The sequence below is a fragment of the Falco naumanni genome, chromosome 4, assembly GCF_017639655.2.
Source record: "Falco naumanni isolate bFalNau1 chromosome 4, bFalNau1.pat, whole genome shotgun sequence".
Taxonomy (NCBI): Eukaryota; Metazoa; Chordata; class Aves; order Falconiformes; family Falconidae; genus Falco; species Falco naumanni.
In genome coordinates, this window is record NC_054057.1 from 58,287,406 (window position 1) to 58,314,771 (window position 27,366).

General features: G+C 36.1%; 1 protein-coding gene across 1 annotated transcript in view; it reads left to right on the plus strand.

Annotated features, from left to right (window-relative positions):
- MINDY4 (MINDY lysine 48 deubiquitinase 4) overlaps window positions 1-27,366 on the plus strand; it is an 82,418-nt gene that overhangs the window by 20,700 nt on the left and 34,352 nt on the right. The window contains exons 6-13 of the mRNA XM_040592964.1: window positions 4,417-4,475; window positions 4,824-4,933; window positions 6,070-6,186; window positions 9,704-9,792; window positions 14,268-14,369; window positions 15,357-15,420; window positions 16,784-16,849; window positions 17,103-17,170. Coding sequence (XP_040448898.1) covers window positions 4,417-4,475; window positions 4,824-4,933; window positions 6,070-6,186; window positions 9,704-9,792; window positions 14,268-14,369; window positions 15,357-15,420; window positions 16,784-16,849; window positions 17,103-17,170 — 675 coding nt within the window. The remainder of the gene's footprint in view (window positions 1-4,416; window positions 4,476-4,823; window positions 4,934-6,069; window positions 6,187-9,703; window positions 9,793-14,267; window positions 14,370-15,356; window positions 15,421-16,783; window positions 16,850-17,102; window positions 17,171-27,366) is intronic.

Sequence of the window (27,366 nt, forward strand, 5' to 3'; positions counted from 1 at the left end):
AGACAATATACATCGTATATCACTGATAAAGCTTCACACCATTTCCTTTCACTGTGTCTACATATGAGCATCAAGGAAAGCATGGTAGGAAGCAGCATAAGAAATCACCTGCTCCTTAAAAACAATTAGTTGTTTGCAGGTAGTACAGGGAATTTTTGTTTCCTTATGTGTTACTCTCCCTAAGATTAGATTACTTTACCAGGCATTAAAATCTTCTCTGCAACATGGGTGCTCATCACTAGGCGGTTGTATGTATTTACCTTTTTTAATAATAAAATAAGAGAACTACACTACTCCTCAGTGTAAGCTTTTGTCTTCTTCCAATTTAACACTTGATATTAGCTTTCAGGAAGAGAATTTATTTTGCTAAAGTCTGTCAAGTTACAGGGGGTTGGATTGTTAAAAATCTGAGGTTTCTGACAAGAAGTGTAAGGCCCTGAAAATTCCACATCCTTAAAAATAAATGGTCTAAAAGTTGATGGCCAAAACCAGGCAGAGTGGGTGCATATGCCTGAAAAACAGAATGGAGGGTTGTATTCACCTCCACTGATGTGAATTGATTGAGCGTTGAAGTCTGGGAACTCTTCTTAATGTTTTATACAGTGTCTCTTAACTGGTATCTTGTAAGCATCTATCTTTAGTGGAATTTTAGCCCTCAGTTTTAATTTACTGATACTTGTTTATTTTGCTGGCAACTGTTTTGAGTTGCTAAATGTAATGGTCAGTTCACACAAGTGGTTGGTACTGTGCTCCTTGAAAACTCCATGGTAGGAATGCTGCACAGAAAATTTTTTGATAAAGTACAGTATGAATAAATGAGCTACACTTTTATTATAGTAGGTCTGGTTTTACAGCTGGAGATAAATATTTGTTTCTTGCCTGTGAGAGAGCATGGTGAGCCCAACTCATCATGCAGTTCAAACCATCTTGTAGCTCAACTCGTGATTATCATCATTATTTTTTCCATACACAAACCTTCTCAGCAAAGGTGTTTTTTTCTCCTGAATTGTCACTACAGTTAAAATGCAGCAGGACAGATGCAGATTTGTGTGTGAGCTTATTAGAAATGACTCTTTCAATGACAAAGTTTTTTTAATTTACCTTGTTCATGTCTGTCAATGAGCCATCTGTTCATGAATTATCTTTCATACTGCTAATGTGCCAATCAAATCAGGTGCAGGCCTTAACTAAAAAAGAAGTTTGGAGAAATTAAGTGTATGAGCTCTGTTGCCGTTACCAACCAGGCTTGCAAGCATGTCAGAATTTATATTAAATCTTCTTGACAAGGCCTTTTTCCTATGGAAATATATTACCTGGTATTCATTATGATTATTTTCTTTGCATCTTTACAATTGCTTTTAATAATTCTGTTCTTATAATTTTGCCCTAAAGCAGTGGCAAGCTGCATTGCATACAATGGCCTTGTTTACCCTTTTGCAGACATTAGCAGTCTAAATTTTCTTATCTACTCCCCAGATCTTACTGTACCAAGAATGACATATGTGTCTGTATATGGTGTAACAGCACAAGGCTGGAGGATTGCAACTTCTAGGCAACCTTCTGACACTATATTATGATGCAGAAAATATGTATGTCCTGTAGAAAAGCTGTTGTAATCAGGCAGTGGCAGTGAAAATAAGTTTTACCAACACAGTCATCTTAAAGCCAGTGATGGTCAGTGTTTATTTTTTAAGCTCCTTTGTTTATTTGACCTTTTGTGTATTGTAGTATAAATAGGAAATAGTGGAATGTGCATGCACTATTGTGCCAAGAAGTGATTTCTCTGCAAGTTCAGCTATTCTTCGTAAATTCAGTTTTCTGCAATGCGTGAAGATCAAATAGGACTGTTCAAATATTTAGAGAAAGTACTGTATACTATGTTTATAATGAAGCATATTTTCTTCCTGTCCCATTTTTCTGCCATGACGGATGACTTCCCCCTTCCTCAGTATTCTAACTGTATGGTTTTATGTGTACAATAAATTTTCCTGAACAGTAACCATCTGCTGAAATGGAAATTGCAATAAATGTCCTGACAGCGTTTTGAGAAACACAAGTTACCCTTGAAGGAACATACACCTGCAAAAATACCCCACTTAACCGAAAAACACCCTACATCAATCTTTGATGTCCGTACTTTCCTCAGCTTGATGGGAATTCCTAGCCTTGAGAATTCAAAGCACTTTGCGTCCTGGGCTTGGTTCTTCCTGGAATGGGTGTAGAACCAAAATCTTCTCGACTTTACAGAAAGCAATGATGTTACAAACCCTGGTGCCACGTGAGCTATATATCGATTATACCACAATTGACTTGACTTTCTTTTACAGATTTTTTCAGATGAAACACTGCTGAGGAGAAGTGTTTGGGACAAAAATGAATCAAGGCTACTAATTTGATGTAGGGAGTGATCTATGTGCCTAAACAAAGGCACATAGTGCTATTTGACACTCTAAGGTATCCAAGACATCTAATGAAGCTAGGAGATATGATACAGTACCTATAGGAGACCAAGCCCTGAAGCAGCAGTTGAGGCTGGATAGTATGCTGTAACCTGTAGTGCTGCATTCTTAAGTACTAAGAGCTCTGCTTTTTGCAAAACTAGATTGAATTGGATTGACCTGGGGAGAAACACATTATTCTGTAGGAAACAAGAAGCAATAGTGTACAATTTCAGGCAGAACAAAATTGTGGATTGTGGCTATGTTTAGGTGTAGTTGTGACATGAGTACCTGGCTAAAAAATATTTTATTGGCAAATATAGTGTCATTGCAACCCTTTCCCTGACCCGGAAAGATGAAAATACTAGCAGGTAGCTAGCAGAAAGAAATCTCCACTGAAATTCAGTATTAGAGAAAGCAAGAGGAAATCTGATTGTATTTTAGAATATACCACACTCAGCTATTTGAAACTCTGTATCACATTTAAAGTACTGCTATATTCAGCAAGAGCTCAATACTATTTATGCCACTACACAGATTTGCTCTCAGCCAGCCCTTTTATATTGACTTGCTGGGCATCCTATTTATTTTTACCTCAAATCCCTACTAACAAAGTGAATCATTTCTATTTTATCTTTTTTAAATTGTGGCCATCCACATTTCATGCATAAATCCTTTACCTTGTTTATAGAGAAAAAAATGTTTCTGTTCTTATAGTATCAAAGACTGCCAGTGAGAAAGGTGCCAAAATGCTTTTAAATGGGAAAAGTCCTGAATGTGATAGGTCTGTGTTCTGCTTTTGTTCATCTTTCACACACTGAAAAAGGAAATTAAGTTAGTGGAAAGTATGTGATATGACAGCAGTTGTTGCTATAATAATATCATGCATACAAAGAATATTGCTGAGGAAATTATTCCATACTATTTTTGAAAGAACTGTCAATGCAATACCTTTTTTCCAAAGCAAAGGCCAATGATGCAGTATTGCTCTTTTGAAAAAAAAAAAGAAAAAAAAGAAAGCGAACCAAAAAAAACCCACAACCAAAATCTCCCATGTTTTTACAGTAGTTATTTGAAACTTTTCCTTGGTTCTGAATTCATTTTGGTATCAATTCAACAGGAAAAATAAACCCACCTAATCTCTGAAAATCTAACATTCTATTTAAGTTCTGACTTCTCAAACAAGTTTAAATGCTTAGTCCTTTTAGTAGTTGTTTATATGCATTTTCTACCTGTTATTTATTTAATATACAATTAAACCACAAGGGCAGTTGGACAACTGCTACCTATTAGTGCATTAAAAAAATTACCCTGGTAAAGGAAGCTAGTCTAACACCTAATCCCACTTACATTATTTGGATATTTCAAGTAGTTTAAGGACTAACTTATATCTCATTGTGATCCTGATCAGAGATGTAAATTTTATTTTAGGTCCAGATCCTTTGAACTCAGAGGCAGTCACATATCCATTAATTTCCTCACTTGAAATTCAGGGCAGTATAAAATATGCCCCTGTACATGAGCTTGCAGGACCTGACATATACTGAAATTACAGAAATTAAATGAAACTGATGTTGAAAGAAGACTGAAATTCTGAATTAATTGCAGCATACTGCCCTGTGCTGGCAGTTTTTACTGATGAGCTCTTGAAGTTCAGCTTTCTTCCACTGAAAAAGTTTTTTTGCTCTAACATCATTTATTTCCTTATTAAAAAAATGTTAGTGAGACTGAGCTTCTTTGTATGGAACATTTTAAAAGCTAAAGGTGAAAACCAATTAATATGGTTTTTAGCTATGTGCCTCTTTTATTATCTTTCTCTACTCACCTACACACCTTTCTGTGTGTGTGTATACATATATACACATAAAAATTGTATGTTTGTGTGGGCACACTCAATATTTCTCTTTGTTTCTTTGAACAACTCTTCTCATTAGAAGTGAACATTTAGTCATTCATGTTTTGTTTAATTTTAATGTAGGAAGTCTCCAACATCCACTTGCTATAAAGAAGACCAGATAAAAGATGTCCTAGAATTAGGTAAGTTATGTCAAGCTTCAGTTTGGCTTTTGCCACTGTATTCTTCAGAGCAGCTGTAACCAAATGTGTATGAGTCGCTTCTTTGTAACTCTTCATTGATTCAGAATAATTGCATTTGATATTAACTTCTTAGGTAAGACTGTGTAAAGAAGTCATTAAGAAGTAATTAAACAAAGGCTGGCTCATGTGTTTTTTATCTGTCTTTCCTGGCTAAAATTGTGTTTTCTTTTTTATAAAGACACATGAGAAGAAAGTGTTAATTGTCATATTGATGAACCCGTGTCACTGAGCCTGCTGGGGGAAGCAATTTTTTTAATCCAACACATTATATGATTTATTTTTTTTCAGTTGATGTTGAGGATGAAGGAACAACTGGAGAAGTTAGTAAGAACCCGGATCTTTCAACACTGTATATGCTTCAAGTAGTATCAAAGGCAATTGATATTTCTCTTGCAAAAGTAAGATGATAGTGGATACGAATAGATGTGTGAGAATGTTATTTTACTTCAAGTTAGCCAAAGCTGTGATGGAATGCTCTGTGTTGCATGTTTGTGTGGGATTTAACGTGCTCTATTCATTCCCGAGTATATTCCTTACTTAGTATTCAAGTGGAAAAGTAATATAGGGATGCCTGTCCAAAATTCAGAAAAATACCAGAAGGGCATGCCACTTGAAACACAGATAACAGCTTTAATTAATGAAGCTTGTATTATTTTATTAATGCCTCTAATGAGTTATTCACATGCTTATTCTCCAGTCCTTAAATTGACAGTGGTTCAGAACAAGTTTATTATTACCCTGTGTGTATCTGTCCCCATATCTATGTTTCTCCCTTGCTTATCGTCCTTATTTTAAGCAGAGATGGAACCATTAAATACCTTTAATATTTTCCATCCCATTCAAACAGAGGGAATAAAAAACAGAGAAAAGATGGCAAGGGTGCCTTCCAATTTCATTTCTAGATCGAAGAGCTCCGAGTAACAATACGAACACCGAGCAGTCTGTTCTTACTTACTCAGCTTTACTTTAGCATGAATGCAATTTCTTCAGTTTAGCTATTCCTGAGTAGTAGTGGTCTGCAGTTGTTCAGGGCCAAGATCTGAATTTGGCTTATGCTGATATGCAATCTGACATACGGTAGTCAAACTTTTGAGAAACATTTATCTTGTATCAGCAATTTTGACAGGCAAAACTGCCTTTTCTCAGTCCTGCATCCAGCAACAGTGCTTTTCTCTTCAATGTAACCATTAGTAGGCATTGCTCTTCTAGCTGTTACATTTAAGGCAACATTCTGTAATGCTTTCATGGGAAACTGTGTCCCAGACAATCTGCATAAACAGTTTCCGATGCTGAGCAGCACACGGTATTATGAGTTGAAGGAATATTGCAGGAAAAGGAAAAAATTGCTCCTTTTCATTTGGGTGTTGCTATTTACAGTATGTATAAAACAGAACAGGGTGGGTATAGTGAGTTAGTCATTACCCTTCCACACTCCTCCTTTCTTTACTACAAATTACTGTAAGAAAATGTACCCGTGTTTTGGATTTGTTTTTAAAATGAGAATTTTTTTTTCTTTTTCTTTTTTTTTTATTAGGAATTAAAAAATCTTTTGTTTGGCTCTAGTCTTTCTTGCTTCAGTGAAGAATGGAAAATACAGAGTTTTACATTTAATAATATACCACAGTTAAAATACGGCATTGTGCAAAAAAAGGTACTGTAAATTACTTCCTTAAAGTCATCTTTGCTTTTTACATTGAGTTTACAAAGGCTGTGTTTCAGCAGTAAAAAAAAAAAAAAGTCTTCTAAAGACTCTTCTCTTTCTTCAACTTCTCTGGTTATCTCTGGTTGATGTCAACTTGTCAATCTTATTAGAAGACTTGAGATGGGTGGAATATTTCTGAAAGAACTTAAAGTAGCTACAGAAAGTGTGTAAATGTGTGTGTGGCAGGGAGTTATTTGTAGGGAGGAAGACAAGCCATCTCAGCTGAAAGCTAGTGGTGGTAAAAGAATAAAAGCACATAAATCAAGGGTGGAGTTTAAGAGAAAAAAGATATGTGGGCGCAATGTTTTATAAGCTTAAGGTGGAACTTGATCTGTCTCAAAATGCGGGGATGTAGCAAGAATTGCCTGCAGTGCCTGGGAAATCACAAGGAGATTTTTGCCTCTTAAAGACATGGGTGTCACATGATAAGGCTCATTTCTAAAATAAAAAGGGAACAAATTCCCCTGCAGTGTTACTGGGACTGGGGACTGGGACTGCTGGTGGGACCACCTCTTTTGCAGCCATGTTTCTATAATTGTGGACTGCAGCCACAAGATGCAAGCTCCTCCCTAAAACAAGGTTTTCTTCAGTTCCTAGGCATCATCTACCAGATGGCCCTTTCTAAAATCCCCAGCAGGTCCCTGTGGTGACCAGATCTGGTAAAACCACCATACCATGACCAGGGTCAGCCTGGAAAGCATGTTTCCAATCCATAGAAATTTTTGGTGCTAACGAAGGTCTCTTTGGTCTAGGGCATTGAGTGGGAGACTCACTCATCTGGTGTTTATCTTGTCAACCTTGCCTGAGCACCTGACTCTTACGGACTGAGACTGCAGTGCTTCAGACTGTCCTTCTACTCTGTATGCAGGATGCAGTTGGTCAGTGTGGTTTCTCAGCTGGTCAGTGCATAGACCCAGACCAGGGACCACACATAGGGCACAGGATATGTAGCTGCCTCCAAAGTCAAACAGATCCATCGTAAAATGCATCCTCCTCAGCTGCAGCTTAATGCTTTCGTCTCTGTGGCTCCATACATATACTTCTGGGATATCCATGCATCAGGTCTCTTCTCTTAAGAGCAAAGATCTGAGGACTTCAGTAAAGACTAGGAAAGGAGCAGACTGCTCGTTACAAAACACTCATCAAGCTTCTGTGCTGATGCAGAAAATCTTTATCTGGCCTGAGAGAAGTAGACCGTTACGTACTATACAGAAGTGAGAGGAAGAGAAGCTTTGGGGCAAGGAAAATGGCTAACAAATGATGTCATTAAGATTTTTAATTAACTTACCTTGTCTAGTTAAATATTTCATTAGGCTGATTATCTCAGAAGAAAGCTGCCTATGTTTAAGCAAAACCTAGCAGGAAAAAATATATTAAATGTTAATTTAAACTCCAAAATGAATCATGGCAGTAATGTTTACTGGTGCACAGTAAATTTTTGGTGTTTCCAGACCCTGCTGCTAGAGAAAGGATGTCTTGTCACTTTTAGCAACTCACTGGCCATTAGATTTCCTACTGCAAGTTCCACAACAGGAAGGGTAAACCAGAGTGTTTTGCTTAGATGCTTTTATTTCACATAGTTAATATATGCCTCCTCACTTCCAAAATTCATTTCAGCTGAACATTTGTTTGATTCTTTCCTACGTTAAGTTTCTGTGGTGCTATAAGAAGATATTCAAAGTGGTTCCTATAGTTTTTTTGACTGGGAGAATTTCCCTTGTGGACTGAAATAAACCTTGGTTTTTTTCCTTAATATGTTTCAGATTATTCACTCATTAGTTGTGTGTGTAATTCCAGAGAGGTAGCATGCACGTATTACAAATGAGAAAATGGAAGTTATCAGTATCTAAGCTATTTCTGGTTACAGGACCTTTATTTTCCAGGTTGCATACTGTGCATAACTGCATGTACCTGCAGGTCTCATCCTGTTAGACAATGCTATACTTGAGACAACTAGAGAATTAAACTGATAATCTTGATCACATTGCTATCAAATCTATCAAATGCAGCACTGCTGGCTGCACTTTTAATTCTTCTCCAGGGTTTTGAGAAGAGTTTGACAGATCTTAAACTGATTCATCACAGCCTGGTTGTGATCTACAGAGGAAATCAGAGGTGCAGCTGTAGCATATGGCAGCAGTGTAATCCTGGGTTAATCTCATGCTATGGAGAGTAGCAACAGCATAGACTTTGTCATGGGTTAAAATCAGAAAACAGACTCTTCAGAAAACTTTCTTACCCTTATTGTTGTTTTTATTTTTTATTTTACCTGGCTAGACAAAGCTAGCACTGATATGTTGGCCAGTATGAGATGCTGGTTTATGAGGGACCTGTGTTAAAGTAATGGACTTCCTAATGTTAAGAATGAGCCCATTTCTGAGAATGGCAGCATGTGCTGACAGACACATGGGAAAGCATCTGTGGGATTTAATATACTGAATCCTCTGTTAAGTTGCAGTAATTCCAAGTACTGACAATGTGACGTGTGGTATTGTGGTATCTGTGATAGTCTTGTGTCCTGCACAGCCTGCTCCGTTCATGCATAGGTGTTGCAGACAAATGATGGCTTTTCTGTGTCTCCTCAGAAAACTACTTGAGTAAATAATATGATATGAGCCATCTGGGAGAGAACTGAATGATAAAGGAGGGAGACTTGTGCTGGAGGAAGTTTTCTAGGCAACAAGAGGGCATACCTTTTACTTCTCAGAACAGCTTGTGCAGCTGTCTGGCATATAGTTAACCCATAGGAACAGGTCTTGGGCATGCCATATGGTGGGCTAGGTGGCAGGGAATAAGCAAGGAGAATGAAATACATTGCTACCCCATCTCATAGTCTTTCAAAACAGCTATAAATCTATTTTCCATAAAGTTTAAAGTTAATATGGTATTTACTGGTATTGTGATTTTTTCCTAACATTAATAATTTGAAAGGTTCAAACTTCCTTTGTTTTCTTTCTCTTCGCCAGTGAGATAGCTGCCTCGTACGGAGGGCTAGACATAAAACTAAAATCTGTGTTAAGTAATGTAAATGGGTTCTAGAAGGGAGGCATCATGCTCAGAGGAGGTAAAAGAGCAAGGCTTATTTTCACTCTTTGGAAAACAGTCAGATTTGATTTCTCTTTGGAAGTTAAAGTAGACTGTGGGTCAATAGGTCCACATAATTGCATAATTGCAGATCTGATTTTTAAAAACTTTCCTTTGATGTTATATGTCAATATGTCACGACAGATGTCTAGGCATTTTCAGGAAAAATAAGTGTAAAACACAATACCAGCTAGTAACAATGATTTTCATTGGCTTGCAAAAAAAACCCATCATCAAGAGGGTAGTACAAAGTCATGGATGGAAAGAGAGAGATGAAAGAATGACTTAAGCCTCAGTGGAAGCATATGGCTCGCAAAAGTTTTCATCAGCACCAAACAGTGCAAATTGTTTTGCTCATAGAGTGTCCCATTATTCCCCTCAGGGTGGCCCATGTGGAGTACTGGCTGCAGTTCAAGCTTGTGTCCTACAACAGCTTATCTTTGCAGACAGTAACAGGAATAAAGACGCTCGGTAAGTCAGCAGTTGACATCAGAAATATTTTCCATATAAAAGTAATTTTTTTTTTCTCTGCTGCAGCCACTCAGGAGCCTTTTGAGTTTGAACTTATTGAACTTCTCTTTGTGTCTGAGAAAGAAATAAAGCAGCATATGATTTGCTTGTATTTACTTCCCTTTCAACTGTAGGAATTTAAAGTTGGTGTTTTATTTGTATAATTACTTGCTTGTCATTAACCCAAGAATCTCTAAAAAAATTGAACAGCTTGAATTGAGGCCAATGAAAATTATTTAACTTTGATATCCCATGGAGATATGATTTCAAATAAAATGTAATCAAGGTTTGAAAGACCATGAATTTCATGCAGTTTTTGACACTAAGAATCTTAGGGAGGGTGAAAAATTAAAGTAACATCTATAATTATTTTTTTATTGCTACTGTCTTTGATCTTTCACGGTTAAACTCCTTAACAGAATTTTAATTTAAATTCTGTATGTACTTAATTTAAAAGAATATTACTAAGTATTGCTAGTGTCAAGGAAAATTACTTGCTCTAATACTAATGTACTTGTTACTTTGCTAAAGGAACAGGGTTATTCAGTGAAATGCTAGAAAATAATGTCTAAAAAACTACTTTATCACCAGACTGCTTGTATTTGCCTTTTGTTTTCAATAAGAAATTAAATGCAATACAAAAGAAAAAATTCACAAAGTTTTCCTGTGTTTTATAGGTACAGTTTGTTGAATAGGGATAACAGTATTTTACTGGTTTAAGCTGCTATCACCTTGTGTTATTTGTGATACACTGAACACAATTCAGCCAGAAGAAAAGGTTTCATGCTGAGATTTTTCTTAAATTTCATTACCTTACAATGTAAACATGTTCATCGTGTACAAATTTGGCCTTAAATATACCCTTATCTGCTTGCAACTGTTTAGGAAAGGACGGTCTCTTTTGATTTGTCTTAGTTTTGTCTGTCTGGCATTTAATGTAAATTCGTTGTTTGGGCTATTTTAATCAATAATTGAAAGAATCGCGCACCTGTAGAACATCATTATTTGTCTTCAGCACCCAGGATGGGAGGTGACAGTTAATCAAAGGATTACCAAGTCCTAGGGGTAATCCAAGTCCACACAAGTGCACAGGTCCAGCAGTTCTAGCAGATAGGCAGTCCTAATGTGAGACACCTAGTAAGCCATTAGAAATGTTGAAAACCAGGCTTAGAGTCTCAACACAATACTGAAAGTTGTACCATTACTACTATTGCTGTGGCTTGTTATTATTGGCACTGATTGCTTGCGGACCCCAGCACAAGGGCCAAGTAAGTTGCTATGAATTCATCACTTGAAAATTGTCTGTTCCTTGAAGTCACTTAAAAGCAATTAGCATGGGCTGATAAAGAGACAGGGTCAGTGATATAAGATATGTGCAGAGTGTAATGTCAAGTTAATTCTAAAATGTTACGCAGTTTAGGTTTTTTCTTCTTCAGTTCTTCAATATATCTCATTGTTAATTCATATCAAGAGCCTGCTGTACAAAGTACACTTTTTAAAAGTGCAAAAATTAGCTAGCAAAACTTTATTATTCTAATTCAGATGATAATGAGAGGCACATTAAAACTCTTGTCCACATAACAGAGAAAAGTCAGAAACTTCCATGCAAAAAAATCAGTACATATTTAGATTTTATGACCAGGAATCTCCACAGAACTCACTGAAGAATTATTTCTGGTTATGAAAACCAAGAATTTGTTTCAGCTTGGAGGACAGCCTTTGATCATCTGCTCCTTGGTCCCTTTGAGTCTCAGGTCATCCTTAGTGAAAATAGAGATGTTAAGCTTTTCTTCTTTCAACACAGTTCAGTGATTGTAAATGATATAAAAATAATGTGGCACCCAAATAACAGAATTGAGGCCAGATTTTTTATACTATAAATGTCCGAACGCATGCCAGCTACAATGTATCCTGTTTACTTCGCAATATTTGCCTCTCCTATTTTTCCCTTCCTATTATCCACATGGTTTTAAAAGATTTTGTTTTATTCATGAGATATAAACATATTTTTCTTATGATGTGTTTGCCATGGGCAGAAACTCTTAGTCAAGCAGAAAGAAAGGGAAATCTCAGAGCTTGAAATGAGAGGATTAATATTCCTTTCTAATTCTAACCTGAATTTTCAAATTATTAGGCACTTCACAGTAAGTGTTTGACTTCAGGCTTCTTCAACATTCAAGAAACAATTATCATGTCTCCTTCTTACTCTGCTACCTCTCTCAGAAACAAAAAATAGTTGCTATGCTTACCATAAATTTCTGAGTGCCTGTATTAGAACACAGGCAGAGATAAGAGAAAATTATGATTATATATTTTTTACTTGAAAACTCTTACCAATTATTTCCCATATCTCACATCCTTCAGAGAAGGAAATATTCTCTAAATGAACATTATGTTCAAGGCAGACATTGTACTTGAAAGTCTGTTTAATTTTTTGATGTTTGGTGTTTCTTGTTTAGTCTTTTGAATTATTAGATCTTTTACTGTAATGCTGGGAACAGGTTTTGACATCATCTCCCATACTGGTAACACTCTTAAGACTGATAATATCTGAATTTCAAAGACTGCCATTCTTGAAGCCACTAAAGAAAATTCCAGTTCTATACTTCCCAGGGGTATGGATCTGTTGTCCATTTCTTTAGGCTCATGAATGTTGGATTTTATTCTTAAATCTGCATTTTCCATTTTCTGACTTTTGGCCTCCTTGTCCTAATTTCTCTATTCATATCTTGGAAGTTAGAATAACAGGAGATATTAGAAGACTTCATAAAACACAGTTTGTAGGAAATGTGTTGACAGCATTGCTTCCATGTTTGGGATCAATAGACTACTGTAAACATTCCTTAGTTTTGCGCATCATTGCATAAGTTCCAAACCAAACATCTAAGTAAAAAAAGATATCCAGAAATAGTGGGGCTCCACAGACTAATATTGGGTCAATTACTGTAATGTTTTAGGTCACCACTTTGAGCATACCTTATTTAAAAAACGCAAACATAGTGTTGATTGCAGGTAGTACTTTAGATAGTTCAGTAGTAGGTAAGAACATTATGGTGTATATTTGTTGAAAAGAGTTAAGAAATAAAAACTTAGAAAGAAATTAAGTGTGAGGGCCTTTATAAACTAAAAAGCATATTTAATATATAAAACAACCCTGTTACAGAATAGTGAAACAACTTAATTACAGATTTAAAGTTTAATTAGCTTCTCTTGTCCATTATTTACCAATACATTATTGATTTCCTAAAGTATATTTACCTGTTTTTTTTGTCCAACCATTTATAAATATGTATTCTGAAAGAGCATCCACTATTTCTTTTAGAAGATTAGTTTTCAGGGTATGCTTATAGATCTATGTATAATCAGTTCTTGTTGTTGATCATACCTTATTTAGTGTTCTCTTGATTTTGGTCCATTGGTCTTAATAATATTTTTGTTATAATCGTTCCTTATAAACTAGACACCATCTTTAGTATTAATCTCCTAGAAACAGAGATTGTGTATTTCATCTCTTAGATTCACCTGTATTACAAGGGTATTGTCATAGAACATATAGACATAGGCTTGCAAGCTTAAAATTTCATAGCTTAAATACTCATAACAGTCTAACCATCATTACAAGCAGCAAAAGCTCATTGAGATCCCCCAGACGCAACACACTGCTGTTAACACTTGACCTAGGTGAATTAATTTCCCGTAAATTTCTCTTTTGCTTCTGTCTTCAGAAGAGACCTACCCACTGTGGCCAGTTTGTTTTATTAGCAAGCTAAAAAGGAAGTTGTTTTAGATACAACTCCATTCACCAGATCTGATCGTCTTCAGTAAGATCCAAGGTACCTTCTTAAATGCCTAAAATGAGATTTAAGGTGGTTCACCTCAAAGAATGGTTCCAGAAAGCCCATACATACTCTAGTGGCAACTTCAGTTGCATCGCCCTCTGTAGAGCTCTTTAGGTGCTGAACATCAGCGCCACATTCTCCTATCAACTTTTCAGCCCATTGCTGAGAAGTCTTCATACTGCGTGCACAGCGAGTGCTCTCATGGCAGTTCATTCAGATGCTTTATTCTTAGAGAAAGGTCAAATTCAACTGTATCTTTATATTGGCATGTCTTCTCAGTAACAATAATAGCTCCCTGTTTAAATCAGGATTTTTTTGCTTTGGCCATCCAAGTTGTCTATTTCTTGACTACAGAAGGAACTGAGATACCTAAATGATCATTTTCTGAGGCAACTTGACAGAGCCTCATTATTAGGCACTACAACACCTACGTAGTCTCTAAAAAAAAAAAAGAAAAAGAAAAAAGCTTTGTTCTTTTGGCTGCAAACCTGCTATGAATTTGTGTATATTGTATTTGGGGCATTTTGCCCTCTGATGAGTGAGCTTCCCAATACACATTTTGGTATTTCTCTGTTTCCTGCATCTCCTGGACTGCAGTTGTCTTCAGCCTTCAGAAGTTCACAGGACCAAATGCCTTACCATGGCTATTGCAGACATACTGTGGCGTGCAGGAGGCAATGAAAAAGCAATCGTGGCACTGTAAGTAGGAGAAGCAGTTTTAGTTCTTGTACAATGCTCCTGTGCTTGTGCCTGTTATATATGTACATGGTTTACCAAATGAAAGTTTTGTAAGATGTATTTATGCAGTCTAAAATGGCTTAGGGAGAAATGCAAAATGTCATTCCTGCTGTCCCAGTAGCTGGGACAGGATAGTCAAATTCTTTGAAATTGCTGTGAAAGATACTGTAGATATCATTGAGGCTAGGGTTCCTCTAAAATCTTTACAACAGTTATTTTTCCAGACACAGCATTTTCCTCCAACAATTTTATATTGCAGGATATTTTGTTATGGCTGGGATTATTTTCCTTGTGCTGTAGCTGCCTATGTTACTTAGATTATACTATGCAGTTAGGCTGCTTGTACACAAGTCATCTAACTTTAAGATTGCTAGCTTTGGCTGTACTGGATCCTACATGATATTTTTAATCATGTAAAGTGAACCAGGTTTTGTGAGAATATGTCATATCTTTTATTAGATCAACTAAGATAGCTGAAAAATAACAGAGAAGCACATAAGTCCTTCTTCAAACCTGAGATAGAAGCAGCAAATTCAAAGACATTTCAAGTGATATTTTGCATATTTTACATCTATAAAATGCTTCCTTTGTGATGATATTGTAGATATGTTCTTCTGCTTGTTTTAAAGTTTTTTTTAAATATTCTTTTCCAATAAAAATGTTACTAACAGCTTAAAACTATATTTATCCTCTTTTGTATAGAGAAACTCGTAATTCATATTAAATTGACTGGGAGAGCACAGCACAGCTAAATTATGTGCTTCATTGATAAGTTTGTTTAATATGTAAAATGAACTTATTATACAAGAAGTCCTTTTTGAAAAAAGTAGTTAAAAATATTAATACAAAATCTTTGGCTCATCATTCAGTTCATATAACATGTTGATTTCTCTTCTCACTTTGTTCCTTTTAACATGAGCTTTGGTTTTGTCTGAGTATCTTCTTCAGGCCATCAGGAAGACAGCAGTTCATTCCCATAGGAAAATACAAGGCAGATGGAATCTTAGAAACTGTAAGGCTCTGTGTAACTCACAGTAACATTCTCCATATATCCTCTTTCTAGCTATTCTCATTTTAGTACAATGAATCTGATTTCCATTGCTCTTTTAGTGTTATAACATCTTTTATGTCAAATTAGTTAGTTGTGATTCAAAACCCAATAGGAAATAACAAAATCCTGTAGCCTCTCTGGCTCTGAAGTGTCCCAGTATCTGTGGGCGATTGGTCTCTCTGAAGTCCTTTTTGTTCTGTCTACCTTTCAAGCTTATAAAGTGTGCCTTTTATTAATACGTGATAAAAGTGAACTGGGTCCTTTCAAGTTGACCAGCATGGCTGTGAGCATGTGAGCATTAAAAGGCAGTATTTTCTTCTTGTCTTACATAGAATTCTTTGCTTTTTTTTTTTTTTTTTCCTTCAGAAGTTCCAAATGGCAAAATGCTTTCCAGTTATGTCTTGTTTCCATCTGAAGATCTCAAGTAGTTTTGCAAACAGCGATGCCATAAGCCAGGCTTCAGTGGTTTGAGGAATTACTGGCCTCCTAAATGGAGGAACGGATGATCTTTTAAGAACCAGCCAGTTTTGGAAGAACTGGAAGTGAAAATCTGTATAAATAGGGTGAATGCAACAGAAGACCTTGGCTATAATATGCTCTTCCAAGAGACAGGATAGATTATTTAATTGATATGTTATCATAATTCTGATCTGCTGGCTATTTCACAGTGCAATGAACACCATTGTGCTGCCTCTAATATTGCTTAACAAAGGTCATGTGGGCATAACCACAGAGAAAATGTGATGGAAAAGAATATAATCCAGACTGCTTGATCTTTCCACACACAGTATCCACAATACCATCGTTTCTGTCAAAATCTGAAGATGGAAAAGTAGACAAAGAACGTTGAAATAAGGCCCTGGATCTGTGAACTTCATGTTAAATAAGAGTAGTCATGGCAGTATTCTCTTGAGTATGATCAGAAATGCTCTGATATATGCCTGCTATAGATGGCCCAGCACATACATACAAACTCCTGAGCTACTTTCCATTCCATGTTTTCTAAAGCTGCAGTATTCCTGTGTTTGTTGTAGGAATTGTTTTTCATTGCATAAACAATGCTTAAAATTGACTCAACCTGTCTAATTAATTTAAAAACAAGAAGCAGTATTACAAAATTCAGAATATATGAAGTGCTGAGATACAATATTATACCAAGAAACAACAGTAATAGGTAGAGTTCATTAGTTCTTTATTCTATTTTGTTAGTTCAAATCTTTCCAGTCAGATTTAAAGTTTTCACTACTTTAACTCAGCTTTCAGGTTATAAAAATGCATTGCTATTGTTTCAGTTACTTTTTTTTCTTTTTGCATTTCTTCCCAGCTAATACTACATAGTGCCACAAGATACGAAGATTTGGTTGTATTTCTTCAGCAGAATATTCACCAGGTACTCTGTATAGAGAAGATAATAAACCTGTTATAGTTCAGCTGCCATCTTTCTGCATTTATCAGTCTCACGTGATAACATCTGAACATTGTTTCAAACACTATATGGGTATGTCTTGCTTTTTAAGAACCAGAGCAAGAAATTAAATTTTGGCATAAATGAGAACAATTCTGCTTTCTGTTTGATTTGCATTTCTTTAGAATTGGGCAAAAAATGTACGTAACAAAATAAAACGTGTCCTTTTCTTTTTCAGTTTGAAATTGGTCCCTGCGGGTGCATCCTTCTGACTGTGTCTGTCATCTTATCAAGATCTATCAATCTGTGAGTGTCTTTGTATCTGTGTTTCATAAACTGCAAAGCAAGCAAGCTGTACAAAGTGAGGAAATAACTGTGATGTAGTTAGCTCTCTGGCCTTTTTAATCTATCTTGAAGTTTACTCTGAAAAATATAGGGAAGTTATGCAGATTTACTCACTTAATCTTGGCTTCATTGTATACACGCACACACACTTGTGTATATATATATATATATTTATATTTGCTGTTAAAGTGGCAGTGATCAGCCCACCACATCTGATACAAATGACTCCATCTAAACATTAAGCAACATGTTTAAGGTAGTTGCCTATGCTCCCTGTCTTGACAGCTGAAAGCAAGACTCATTTAGAGAGTTATTTACGTCACATACTTTAGGTATCTGTCTTAGGTATGCATGAATAACTTGTTTGTGGTGCCACAATCTCTCCATCAATGATGATAAAGAAAGGCTAGTATACAGTGGATTAGCAGCTCACTTTTAGGTGGCTATAAATAAGGTATGACATATCTGGTCTCAGTTTATTGGTTGGATAAATATACTGAGTTCTAACCAACAGGTAGTTGTTATAGCCACTTTTTAAAACTCATTGAGGCTTGCCCAAGCACATTTGCTGTTAATTGTGCTTTTATACAGATTAAATATATTTCTGTGTTACTGTGAATATTGGAGTGGATCACAATATAAAAGCTTTCTTCATTTTTTCAAATTCCACTTCTGTAAAAATCTCCTAGCATTATCTGCAAGTGAAAAGAACTGTTCCCTGACAACTTGAAATAACAACTGACATGAAGAGAGCAGTTGTTCTTGAAAAAAGCATGGGTTTATGTAAGCTTTTATTTCTTACTTCACTACATTGTCTTGAAAACAAATAACAACTTGGTCCAAATTTGTGGTAAACCTTCAACTTCTCACCTACTGAGATTCCTACAAGCATTTACAGATTTTGTTTGTGGTTTTGTCATTTCTTCCTTCCTTCTACAGGCCATTGGCTTAACTCCACTTTTGCACTCTTAACACAAATGATGTGATAATTTTATAGCATAAGTAATTTATTCTCATTTTTCTGAGCTAGTTACCACAGAGAGGTCCAGATTAGTAAAGGTATTTGAACAAGTAATGGTATATTTCGCATTTGGTAGGATCACCAAAAGCACCAATGTTGCTAATTGCTATTGACTGCATTGCTTTACTTGCTATAAAATGGTAAACATTCTTTAATAATATAAGCAAGGAGCTTATTTTCCCCATCACCTCTCAGTTCTTAACAGATGGATTATGACAAGGCCAGTCAATCATCTGGGTTTGTATTTGGGGGAGCTAAGTGTCTATAGTGAGCATGAAAATTCCTTATGGTACCTATTTGCATTTTTAGGTATCTAAATATTTTTATAGTTCTGGTCCACAGTGTCAAAATTGTTTATACAATGAATCAAGTAGGATTCATGACTTTCTCACAGAACTTCATTTTAAAGTACCTTTACTCTTCTAGCTTGGTACTGTGTAATACATTGCTTTGCTACCTATCCTTTGTTTATAAGAATCAGGAATTTTTCTCTGTCACTAGATACAGTGGAATGTGTTTTCAGACCTTTGCATATTTTTTCTAGAAGTGCAAACTGAATTTTGTTTATGTAGTTTTCAGTAATAAATTTTAATGGCTATGTCATAGTACTTCCCTTAGGGTATTGCAGATATCAAGACAAATAACTGACTGCTCATATCATCAAGAAACATGTACCATTTAGTGAGTGTTACAGGCATTGTAAGTAATTATTTACATAACGGGCATATTTCTGGATGAATAATTGAAGACAAATAAGAGTTCATCCAGTAAGAGATCTCCCTTGGATTTTTGTCACAGTATTTTAAAAGAAAATCAGTGGTTTGGTTGTTTTGTTTTGTTTTTTTTAAAGAAAACTCCATGGAAGTTTCAATTATCCTGATTTTTGTGTGCATATTCTATTGAAACAGCTAGATTAATTGATTAAATAATTAAATAATTTTAGTGGAGAAGCTGACATATTTTAGTTTCTCAAATCACGTTGAAACGCTTCTGTTTGGGTCAGTTCTTCACCGTGTGCTCATAATGCTGACTCTCCCTCCTTGGTAAATATCTCTTCTATAAATAACTGGCATTTCCTGTAAGCAAGTTGAAGGCTGAGAATGGAATAACTTGAACCGTGGTTACCATAAAGATGCAGAGGTATGTCCAATGAAACCAAACCAGAGCATTTACATTTTGTACGACAAAGAGAAGACTGGTATTTTGATTAATGAATACTGAAATGTTTCTTTCAATCAAAAATATCTCTCCCAATGTTTTCTGTTCCATGAATAAGATCCACTGTTCATTAAAGCTTGCATGTTAGGATATAATTAGAAGAAAATAATAATACTTTATTTTATATGGAAGCATTAATTACAAGTTAAAAGGCAGATCACTGAATGCGGACTAAATGGTGAGGTTGTTTTATTGAAGGGTAAATACCACTTTAGCAAGACCTGTGCAGTTCAACCCATCCAGAACTGATCTAGGAGTGACAGATAATGACACCACAAAGCTTACAGACTCCTTAGAGCAGTCCCATCTGCTTCCTGTCTCTGTAGAGATGGAAGATGGCTTGCAATTGTGACATGCCATGTAACTTGGGAATGAAAACTGCAGTGGTTGGTATGGTTCAGAATGATCAAGACCTGTTAGCACCTTCTTAAATCTGTGACTAAGTTTTAGCAGTTCAGAAAGATCTCATAGTGCCAACAATGGAGTAATCTCATATGAATTTAACCTTCTAACAAGCATGCCAAGTCTCAGTCCTCCCAGCTCCCTCTGTAATCAATGAAGAGAGAAGCTTTTCCAAGAGTCATCCCATTCAAAAATAAGTGTCAAGAAAGGTGAAGAGAATTGCTGTGGACAGTGCCTATATTTTTTCTTTGATTTTGGAGGAAGAACTACTAGCTAAGACTCCTATTTTTTTAGGTGTTTACTGTTTTGAGGGTAAAGATCTACCTTACTTATCTTTATTTACTTTCTATGGAAATATGTACATCTAGGCTTTCTTTATGCCCCAAAAAAGGAAAAAAATGTCACTGTTGATTTGACTTATTTTGAATGACTAGCTTAGAAAGAGATAAAACGCCTCCTGAAATGCTTACTTATCTCCCCTACATAAAAAGAAAATCTAAATGACCTACTCATAGAGGCTTTACACTGTAAACATCAAGTAGTGAAATGAATTCTGTCTTACAGTGACTGGTCAATAAAATGGGAGATGAAATTCGGTGTTAATGCAAAGCATTACACATGGTGAAACCACAGTCTGAACTATACTTACCTAGTGATGGACTTTAGTCTTTTATAAAAAGGAGAGAAATTCTGTTACTACTAATAATAATTTAATTATCTGAACATATCAATTCAATTTTCTGTGATAGACAAAGAAGAAATTATGTGTTGGGAGTTACAGTGATAAGAAATGAGAACAGAATAAAAACATGGTAATACAGTTGTGTAATATATGATCTTCTCATGTTTTTATCTTGCATGTAGTCTTGTCTCGCAAGGTCAGTAAAGACACATTAGAACTAGAACACACTGGAAGACAAAACAAAAGCTTCTCTAGTGTGGACCAGCTTCTGCATGAGGACAGATAAAATCTTTCCTCTTTGGCATTGATGGATGTGATAAAAGTTTAGACATCTTTGATAGGATTGAACAAGGAGTGATTATACTTTATTTCTCAGAGTCCAAAAGCTTGGGCGCTGTCATGGAAATGCTAAGGCTTCAGTTTTAAAACAAACCATAGTACTTTTTTTCCACAGCATAAGTAACTTTCAGTACTAGAAGATGAGGGCAAAAGTATGAAGAGGTTCAGATAAATTTAGACAAATTACTGGAACACACATGCTTCAGTACCTTTAAATACACCTGTCTAGATGTAATCTCTATGTGCCCTGTTTTTGTGTTCTGCCTTGATGTTTGCTACTGCTGCTGCTGACTGGATGCTGGGATAGGCTGACTTTTGGTCTGGCTCCATAATTTTTACATTGTTACTGAATTTTCTTGTAAATGGAAATTCCAGATTTCAGCCAGGTCTATTGGGCAGTTGTTCTAAATCGCTGAGCATATAAATATTTCTATTTAGCACTGCTTTGTAGATTTTCATAATGAGTTTATCATACTCCATGCACTAATGATCATCACTGGTAGAACTGATAACAAATGGCCAAAGAGGAGTGAGAATTTTTGAGGAAGTTTCTGAGAACGTGTTGTTGCTTCCGGTACAGGAAGGAATGCTAGTCAGTAACAATTGTAACCTCTTAACAATTGTAAGCTGTTTTTTAATTTTTTTTACAACCAGTGAAAAATTAAAAAATAGTAAGCATATTGTACTAGCTCAGGGGACTAATCTTCCTGAATGTGCAAAATGTGTACTAAAATCTTCATGTTGTTAAAAGCTACAAAATAATTTTCATGTACCTGGGAGACACTGAGCGTAAAGGTGGGCTGTAAGCCCCAGTGTGGGCCTCACCATTGCATCCAAGACTGGCACATCGCATGTAGGAAAGTTATGAATACTCAGGAGTGATTTATGCTGACCCCCATAACGGCAGCTTCAGTAAACCCAGGTTTAACTGAAGTTGCAACGTGTACTGGAACTGCAGTGCAAGTTTTCTCTGCTAGATGCTGCCTCATCACCTCTAACACTTGGCACCTTCCTCATTGTCCTTACACATGCAAAACCATCGCTGCATTGGGATGTGGCTGATTCTGATCCACTCATTGAGAAGCCTTCGTGAAGTTTCAGCTTCTTACCAACCAGTCACACTGTTTTCATTGCCATATTTTTCTTGATCAGTGCAATAACTTTATTGCATAAACCCATCATTATTAGAACCTGCTATAGCAAAGAACATATTGAATGAGGAAATTCCTTAGGTCACATTCCTTTGTGGAAAAGCAGTTCATTGCCATTTTCAAACTACCTGGAGAAAATAAACACAGACTTGTGTTACTCATAAATTTGCTGACCAATAGAATCAAACCTCCAGTGTTTGCAATCTCTTTTGTCAGCTTAGGGATGTTATCATTTACTGATAGCAGATCACAAATGTAATTCTGCAGTCAGCATTGGTCATTTGGGTATGTTTTCAATTTTTTCTCTGAAGTGTTTTTGTGAGAATAAAGAAAACAATGGTTTTATCTGTGGAGGAAAAAAAGCAGAGTGATTTCTCAATTCAAGAGGAAGCTGTGTACTTCATTAAGGTTGGCCATTTATAAACCTAAGAAAATGCACAACACCGTTTTCCTTATTGTGATCCCACAACTCTAATAACTATCTTTCTGTAGTCTTTACTGCTCCAGAAATGTGTACACCCTGTTTCAAAATTCTTCGTGCTGTTTCCATTTCTGAGTTTGGGAGTTTTGATTGTTTGAGGGTTGGTTTGGTTTGGGTTTTTCTGCTTTTCTTTTCTTTTTTTTTTTTCTTCTTTTTTTTTTTCTTCTTTTTTTTTTTTCCCCCAAAAAAGCCAATGCTGTACTATTAAATTATTAAATGTAATAAATCACATCTTGATTCCTTAGCAGTCAAGGACTTCTCAAAGCAAATAAGTCTGCCCTTAGTTATCTGCAATTTATCTAGTTTTCTGAAATCACCTGTCATTTAACAGATTTTTACTAAGGGGAATCATGTGATTAAAAATATGTTGTTCTTTTCCCTTGAGCGCTTATTCTTCATTCCTTTGCTACCATTTTACTGAATGAGGGAAGTTAAATTTCCTTCACCTGTCATTCTAATCCATCCTTGAAATGAACACACAAACATCAAATCATGTTAATCGCTATCTGGTAAACCTGTTCCATCTCAAAAAAAATCCTTCCCATAATAAATGAAGCTGAGCTGCACTTGACATATAGGACAGAGAAGTTTTTTCTTCTTTGAACTTCATCTGAGAGGAAAGCCTAATCAGAAGGGCTAACGAACCAGTGGCTACAATCCCTCTCTGGCTGTGCAGAGCATCTAGCCTCAGCATGTACAGAAGTAGTATACCTTTGAATTAATAACTTGCTCATCTGAGGAATCTGATTTTTAAATGCTCTGAAGATTTTGGATGAACTATGCATTGTTATCATTATTATGGATGTATGCAAATACATCCATTTGTCAACTTGGTTTTACTCACGTAATTATTTGTCCAGTTTCAAGCCATATTCCAAGAATCTTCCTGCTTTAGTCCATTGGCAAACTATTTTATCGACTAAAAAAATTACTCAACACTTCTGTCCTTACTTGCCTGTGTAGAACAGCATTTCACAGTGAGACATACTGTCATGTACGTACTTTATATATTTATAGTACAGTGATATTTATGGGCTGTAATGAAGATCAGAAGCTCTCCTTGCCAAGGAGTAAGAAATAGTAAAACCACATCCACAGTCACCTCAGCATACCACTTACTACTCCCCAATCGCCCTGACCATATATGCCCCAATTTATGGGGCAAACAGATGTGTTCATCCTTATTTCACACAGGAGAAAGTTATCTCAGATTTGCTGCACGGTAAGAGCATATATAATTCCTATGGGTCACACTCTACCTGGCATCAAGATCAGTTGTTTGCCCCTAGCCACACAATTCCTGCTCTACAGAGTTTTCATAGAACAGGATAGATGTGACAAATGGGAAGCAGAAGCCTGTAGGGATTTGTCAAAGAGCTTCCAGATGTGTATAATTTGTTGGGCATGTGCTATAAGCGTGTGAGCACATTGGTTTTCTGTGGCCAGAATGAAGTGCCACAAATCAGAGAAGAAACCATAAACTGACTACTGAACCTTGACATCTCTGGCTATGCTGTTACCTGCCTTTCAGACATGATTTGCTGCTCCATTTTCATCTGGATTATTTCATATTGATGCAAGAACCAAAGAAGGTGCAGAATAAGCACTCTTAATTAACCATAAACATAATTATGATTAACAATTTTAAATAATCTCAGGTAACCTTATTAACATTATAAAATATTAGTGCAATGAAAACATATTTAAAGCCAAGCATTGGGAAGACTACCTTTACTCAATAAGACAAGTTTTTATAGAGTTCTGTAACCAAAAATAATCATCACTGTGGTAATCTGTATCAAGCCATTTTCTTCTGTATCTTTTCCTATATCCTTTCTGTATCCTTTTTGATATCTTTTACTGTGAAATAACCCTGATTCTGACGTATTAGTTGACTTTGAAATCCTTCAGTCACTTAGGACACTGAAAAAGAAAGTGATGCTCTGTTGGCACATGAATTGCGGATGGAACAATGGGTCCTCCACCCTCAGTCCACTTTCCTTAACTGATACCTTTTCCTGTCTCAGATCCAATCTTTAATTTAGAGTTCCCCTAAAATGCACCTACTTTCCTCACGCTATTTGGCTCATGAAGAAAGGCTTTCTGTAAAATGACCATTTGGCTTTTCCAATGGTAAAAGCAATTAGAACTTTACATAAAAGATCCAGTCACATGGGGCATACTCAGTTCTTGATGGAGATAGATTTTTCTGTGAGCCAGTTTTCTGGGAAAACTTTTTCAGAGGTAGTTCCCACCCCACTTGAGAATGCCTGGGAGACCAACAGCAAGGGGAAATTACGTGTGTGAGCAGTTTTCACTCTGTCTAGAATTATGTAATAAAAATACACATATTTTATGGCTTAGTCTTTTGGTGTTTGAAAAAGATAGGGAAGCAGCTATTTTTAAGGGGAAACAGCTGTCAATTACGTTACAGTGCTAAAAACAAGTAGCTTGACCTAACTGAAAAATCCATATTTGAGAGTCTCAGACCTCTCCAAGACCCATTTGTGACTTTACAACATGGAGGAAACATGAGATTAGATTTATCAAGAACAGTGGGAGGAGAGCAAATGGGAGAGTTTGTGTGGGATCCAGTCCTTGGTAGGGAAGAACTGAGTCCTTGTTTGTTTGGGTAAGTGAACTTCTGTGCTTCCTGCTTGATAGGTTGCATGCAATTCATAATCTTCAGGATCTTCCTTGTCTTTGAGGCTCTCATGTGTGAATTAGACAGAGGCCTGTCTAGCTGAAGTATTCTGTGGGCAAGAATTGCTTTCCACATTAATAAATATATTAATAAGTGTATAACTTTAATGAAGGACAGATTTGCAGCTTCAGCTGCTAAGAGGTGATAAAGAAGGGAGTTTGCTTGGAAGAAGTTTATGTTTTTCCTTCAAAGAAAGACAAGACATGGGCAATAAGTGAGGCAGCCTTAGCAATATTTGAAGGTGGATGTGAGACCAAGATCTGATGCTATGAGATTTATATTCTTTCATAAATGGATATGCAGTGGCATATATTGATGTATGAAATGTCATCTTATAAAACTTGAGGAAGATGGGACTGAAGAACAAAAGAGTAAAGCTAGAAATTATGATAGAAGGGGATATTGAAGACAAGATACAGAAAGGGAGAGTAGGGTCTGACACAACACAAATATGTAGCATCTGTGAAATCAAATCTGAAGATAAGGAATCTATACAGATGAGGAATATGACCCAGGTGGAAACACAACCACAAAGGCAAAGAAGAGGAAAAGTTGAATTAGGTTTGAAGAAGTTTGCTGCACTGAAGAACAAGCAATAAGGTTTAGTGGTAAAGGAGACAAAAAAAAAAAAAAAAAAAAAAAAAAAAAAAAAAAAGAAACCAAATTCAGAAAAAAGGGAAGAATCAAGAAAACAAAGAGGTTTTTGTCCTGACTCTGACATATTGCTAGGTAAGGGAATGATATATTGGTACATGATGGGGGTGTGTTTGTGTGTGAAGACAAAAAACGTGGGATTTGAGCAAATAATAGAGAGAGACATGTGACTCTAGTCTCCCTGTTAAGAAAACTGAGGAAGCCTGTCACCAACATGGGTCCACAGAACAGAGTAGTGGACTGTATACTGGCTGATAGCAAATTTGGTGTGGAAATGCAACAGAAAGATTTCTTATGGCAACAGGGGAAAAAAATCCAGATACATCCCCCAACACATCCAGTTCCTTCTAGAACAGACAGAATAAATCATAAAATTGAGGAACATGCCCAAAGAGAAGGAACCTTATTAGCTCGTCCTCTGAAGAATTTTCTGATTTCTAAAGAAAGAGTGCGAAAGAATGAAAACAGAGTGGTGCACAACAAATAGCTCTAGCACTAGCGGTCTGAGTCCTGGTGTTGGAAAATACAAAAATTATGTGATGCAGATGAGGTCAGACCCAGACCTTGACTCACAGAAATTTAAAGCTAAGCAATTTCCTTATTGTACCAATAAAACAATATCAGGAAAATATGTGAAGTTTCTGTGTAGAGTGGATGTGGCTGGTACTAACAATAAAGTAAAGAATGCTCCAAATCTAAATTAATATTCTGCCTTAAATTTCAGTAAGGAGGTCAAGATTTTCAGTGGTGCAAAGTCAGTGTGGGTAACTGGAATCCATGCATAGAAATTGAATTAAATTTGTAGGAGGTAAAACTGAACCTGAAAATGTGATGGCTACACAACATAAAGAAAAAAATAAACTAGGTATCTTTTTGCCTGTATCTTATTCCTAAACTTAGGTAAGATTTTCTGAGCTCTCTTTTGCTTTGTCAGACTTTATGAATGGACTTGATGCTGAAAGCTTACATACTTTGTCGTATTAAACCACTTGCCCCATTAAAACATACAGTAACCTTGTATCTGTGGTGCAGTAAGTCTGGAGAAGTTGGTGTTCTCCATCTCCAAATACTGAAATAGCTAGCACCTAAAATCAAAGATACAATGACAATAATGCTTAATACCTTTTCACAATACAGGTCACCATATAAATGTGTGACAGCAAACAATGCTTCCATTTAAGAAAGATGGAAAGGCAGACCAAGCAACTTGGCCTTTATCTCAGCAAGTTGAAAAGCTCTAGGCAAAATTCTGAACAAAATGTAACTAAATACAGAAATAAATGGAAAATGTCAGGGAATGCAGTCTGATTTTACAGAAGAAAACTTATACAAGACTGAACTGATATTCTACTTTGATAAAAGAGCTGACTTTTTAAAGTGGGAAATGAGATAGGTGAATTCTGTCTGAACTTCAAGAAAGCACATGCAATTATTCTACTAAATGGAGAATTTTTAGCTAAACTGAAAAAAAATATTGGAATAAAATAAGTTAATGGAGAGGTAAT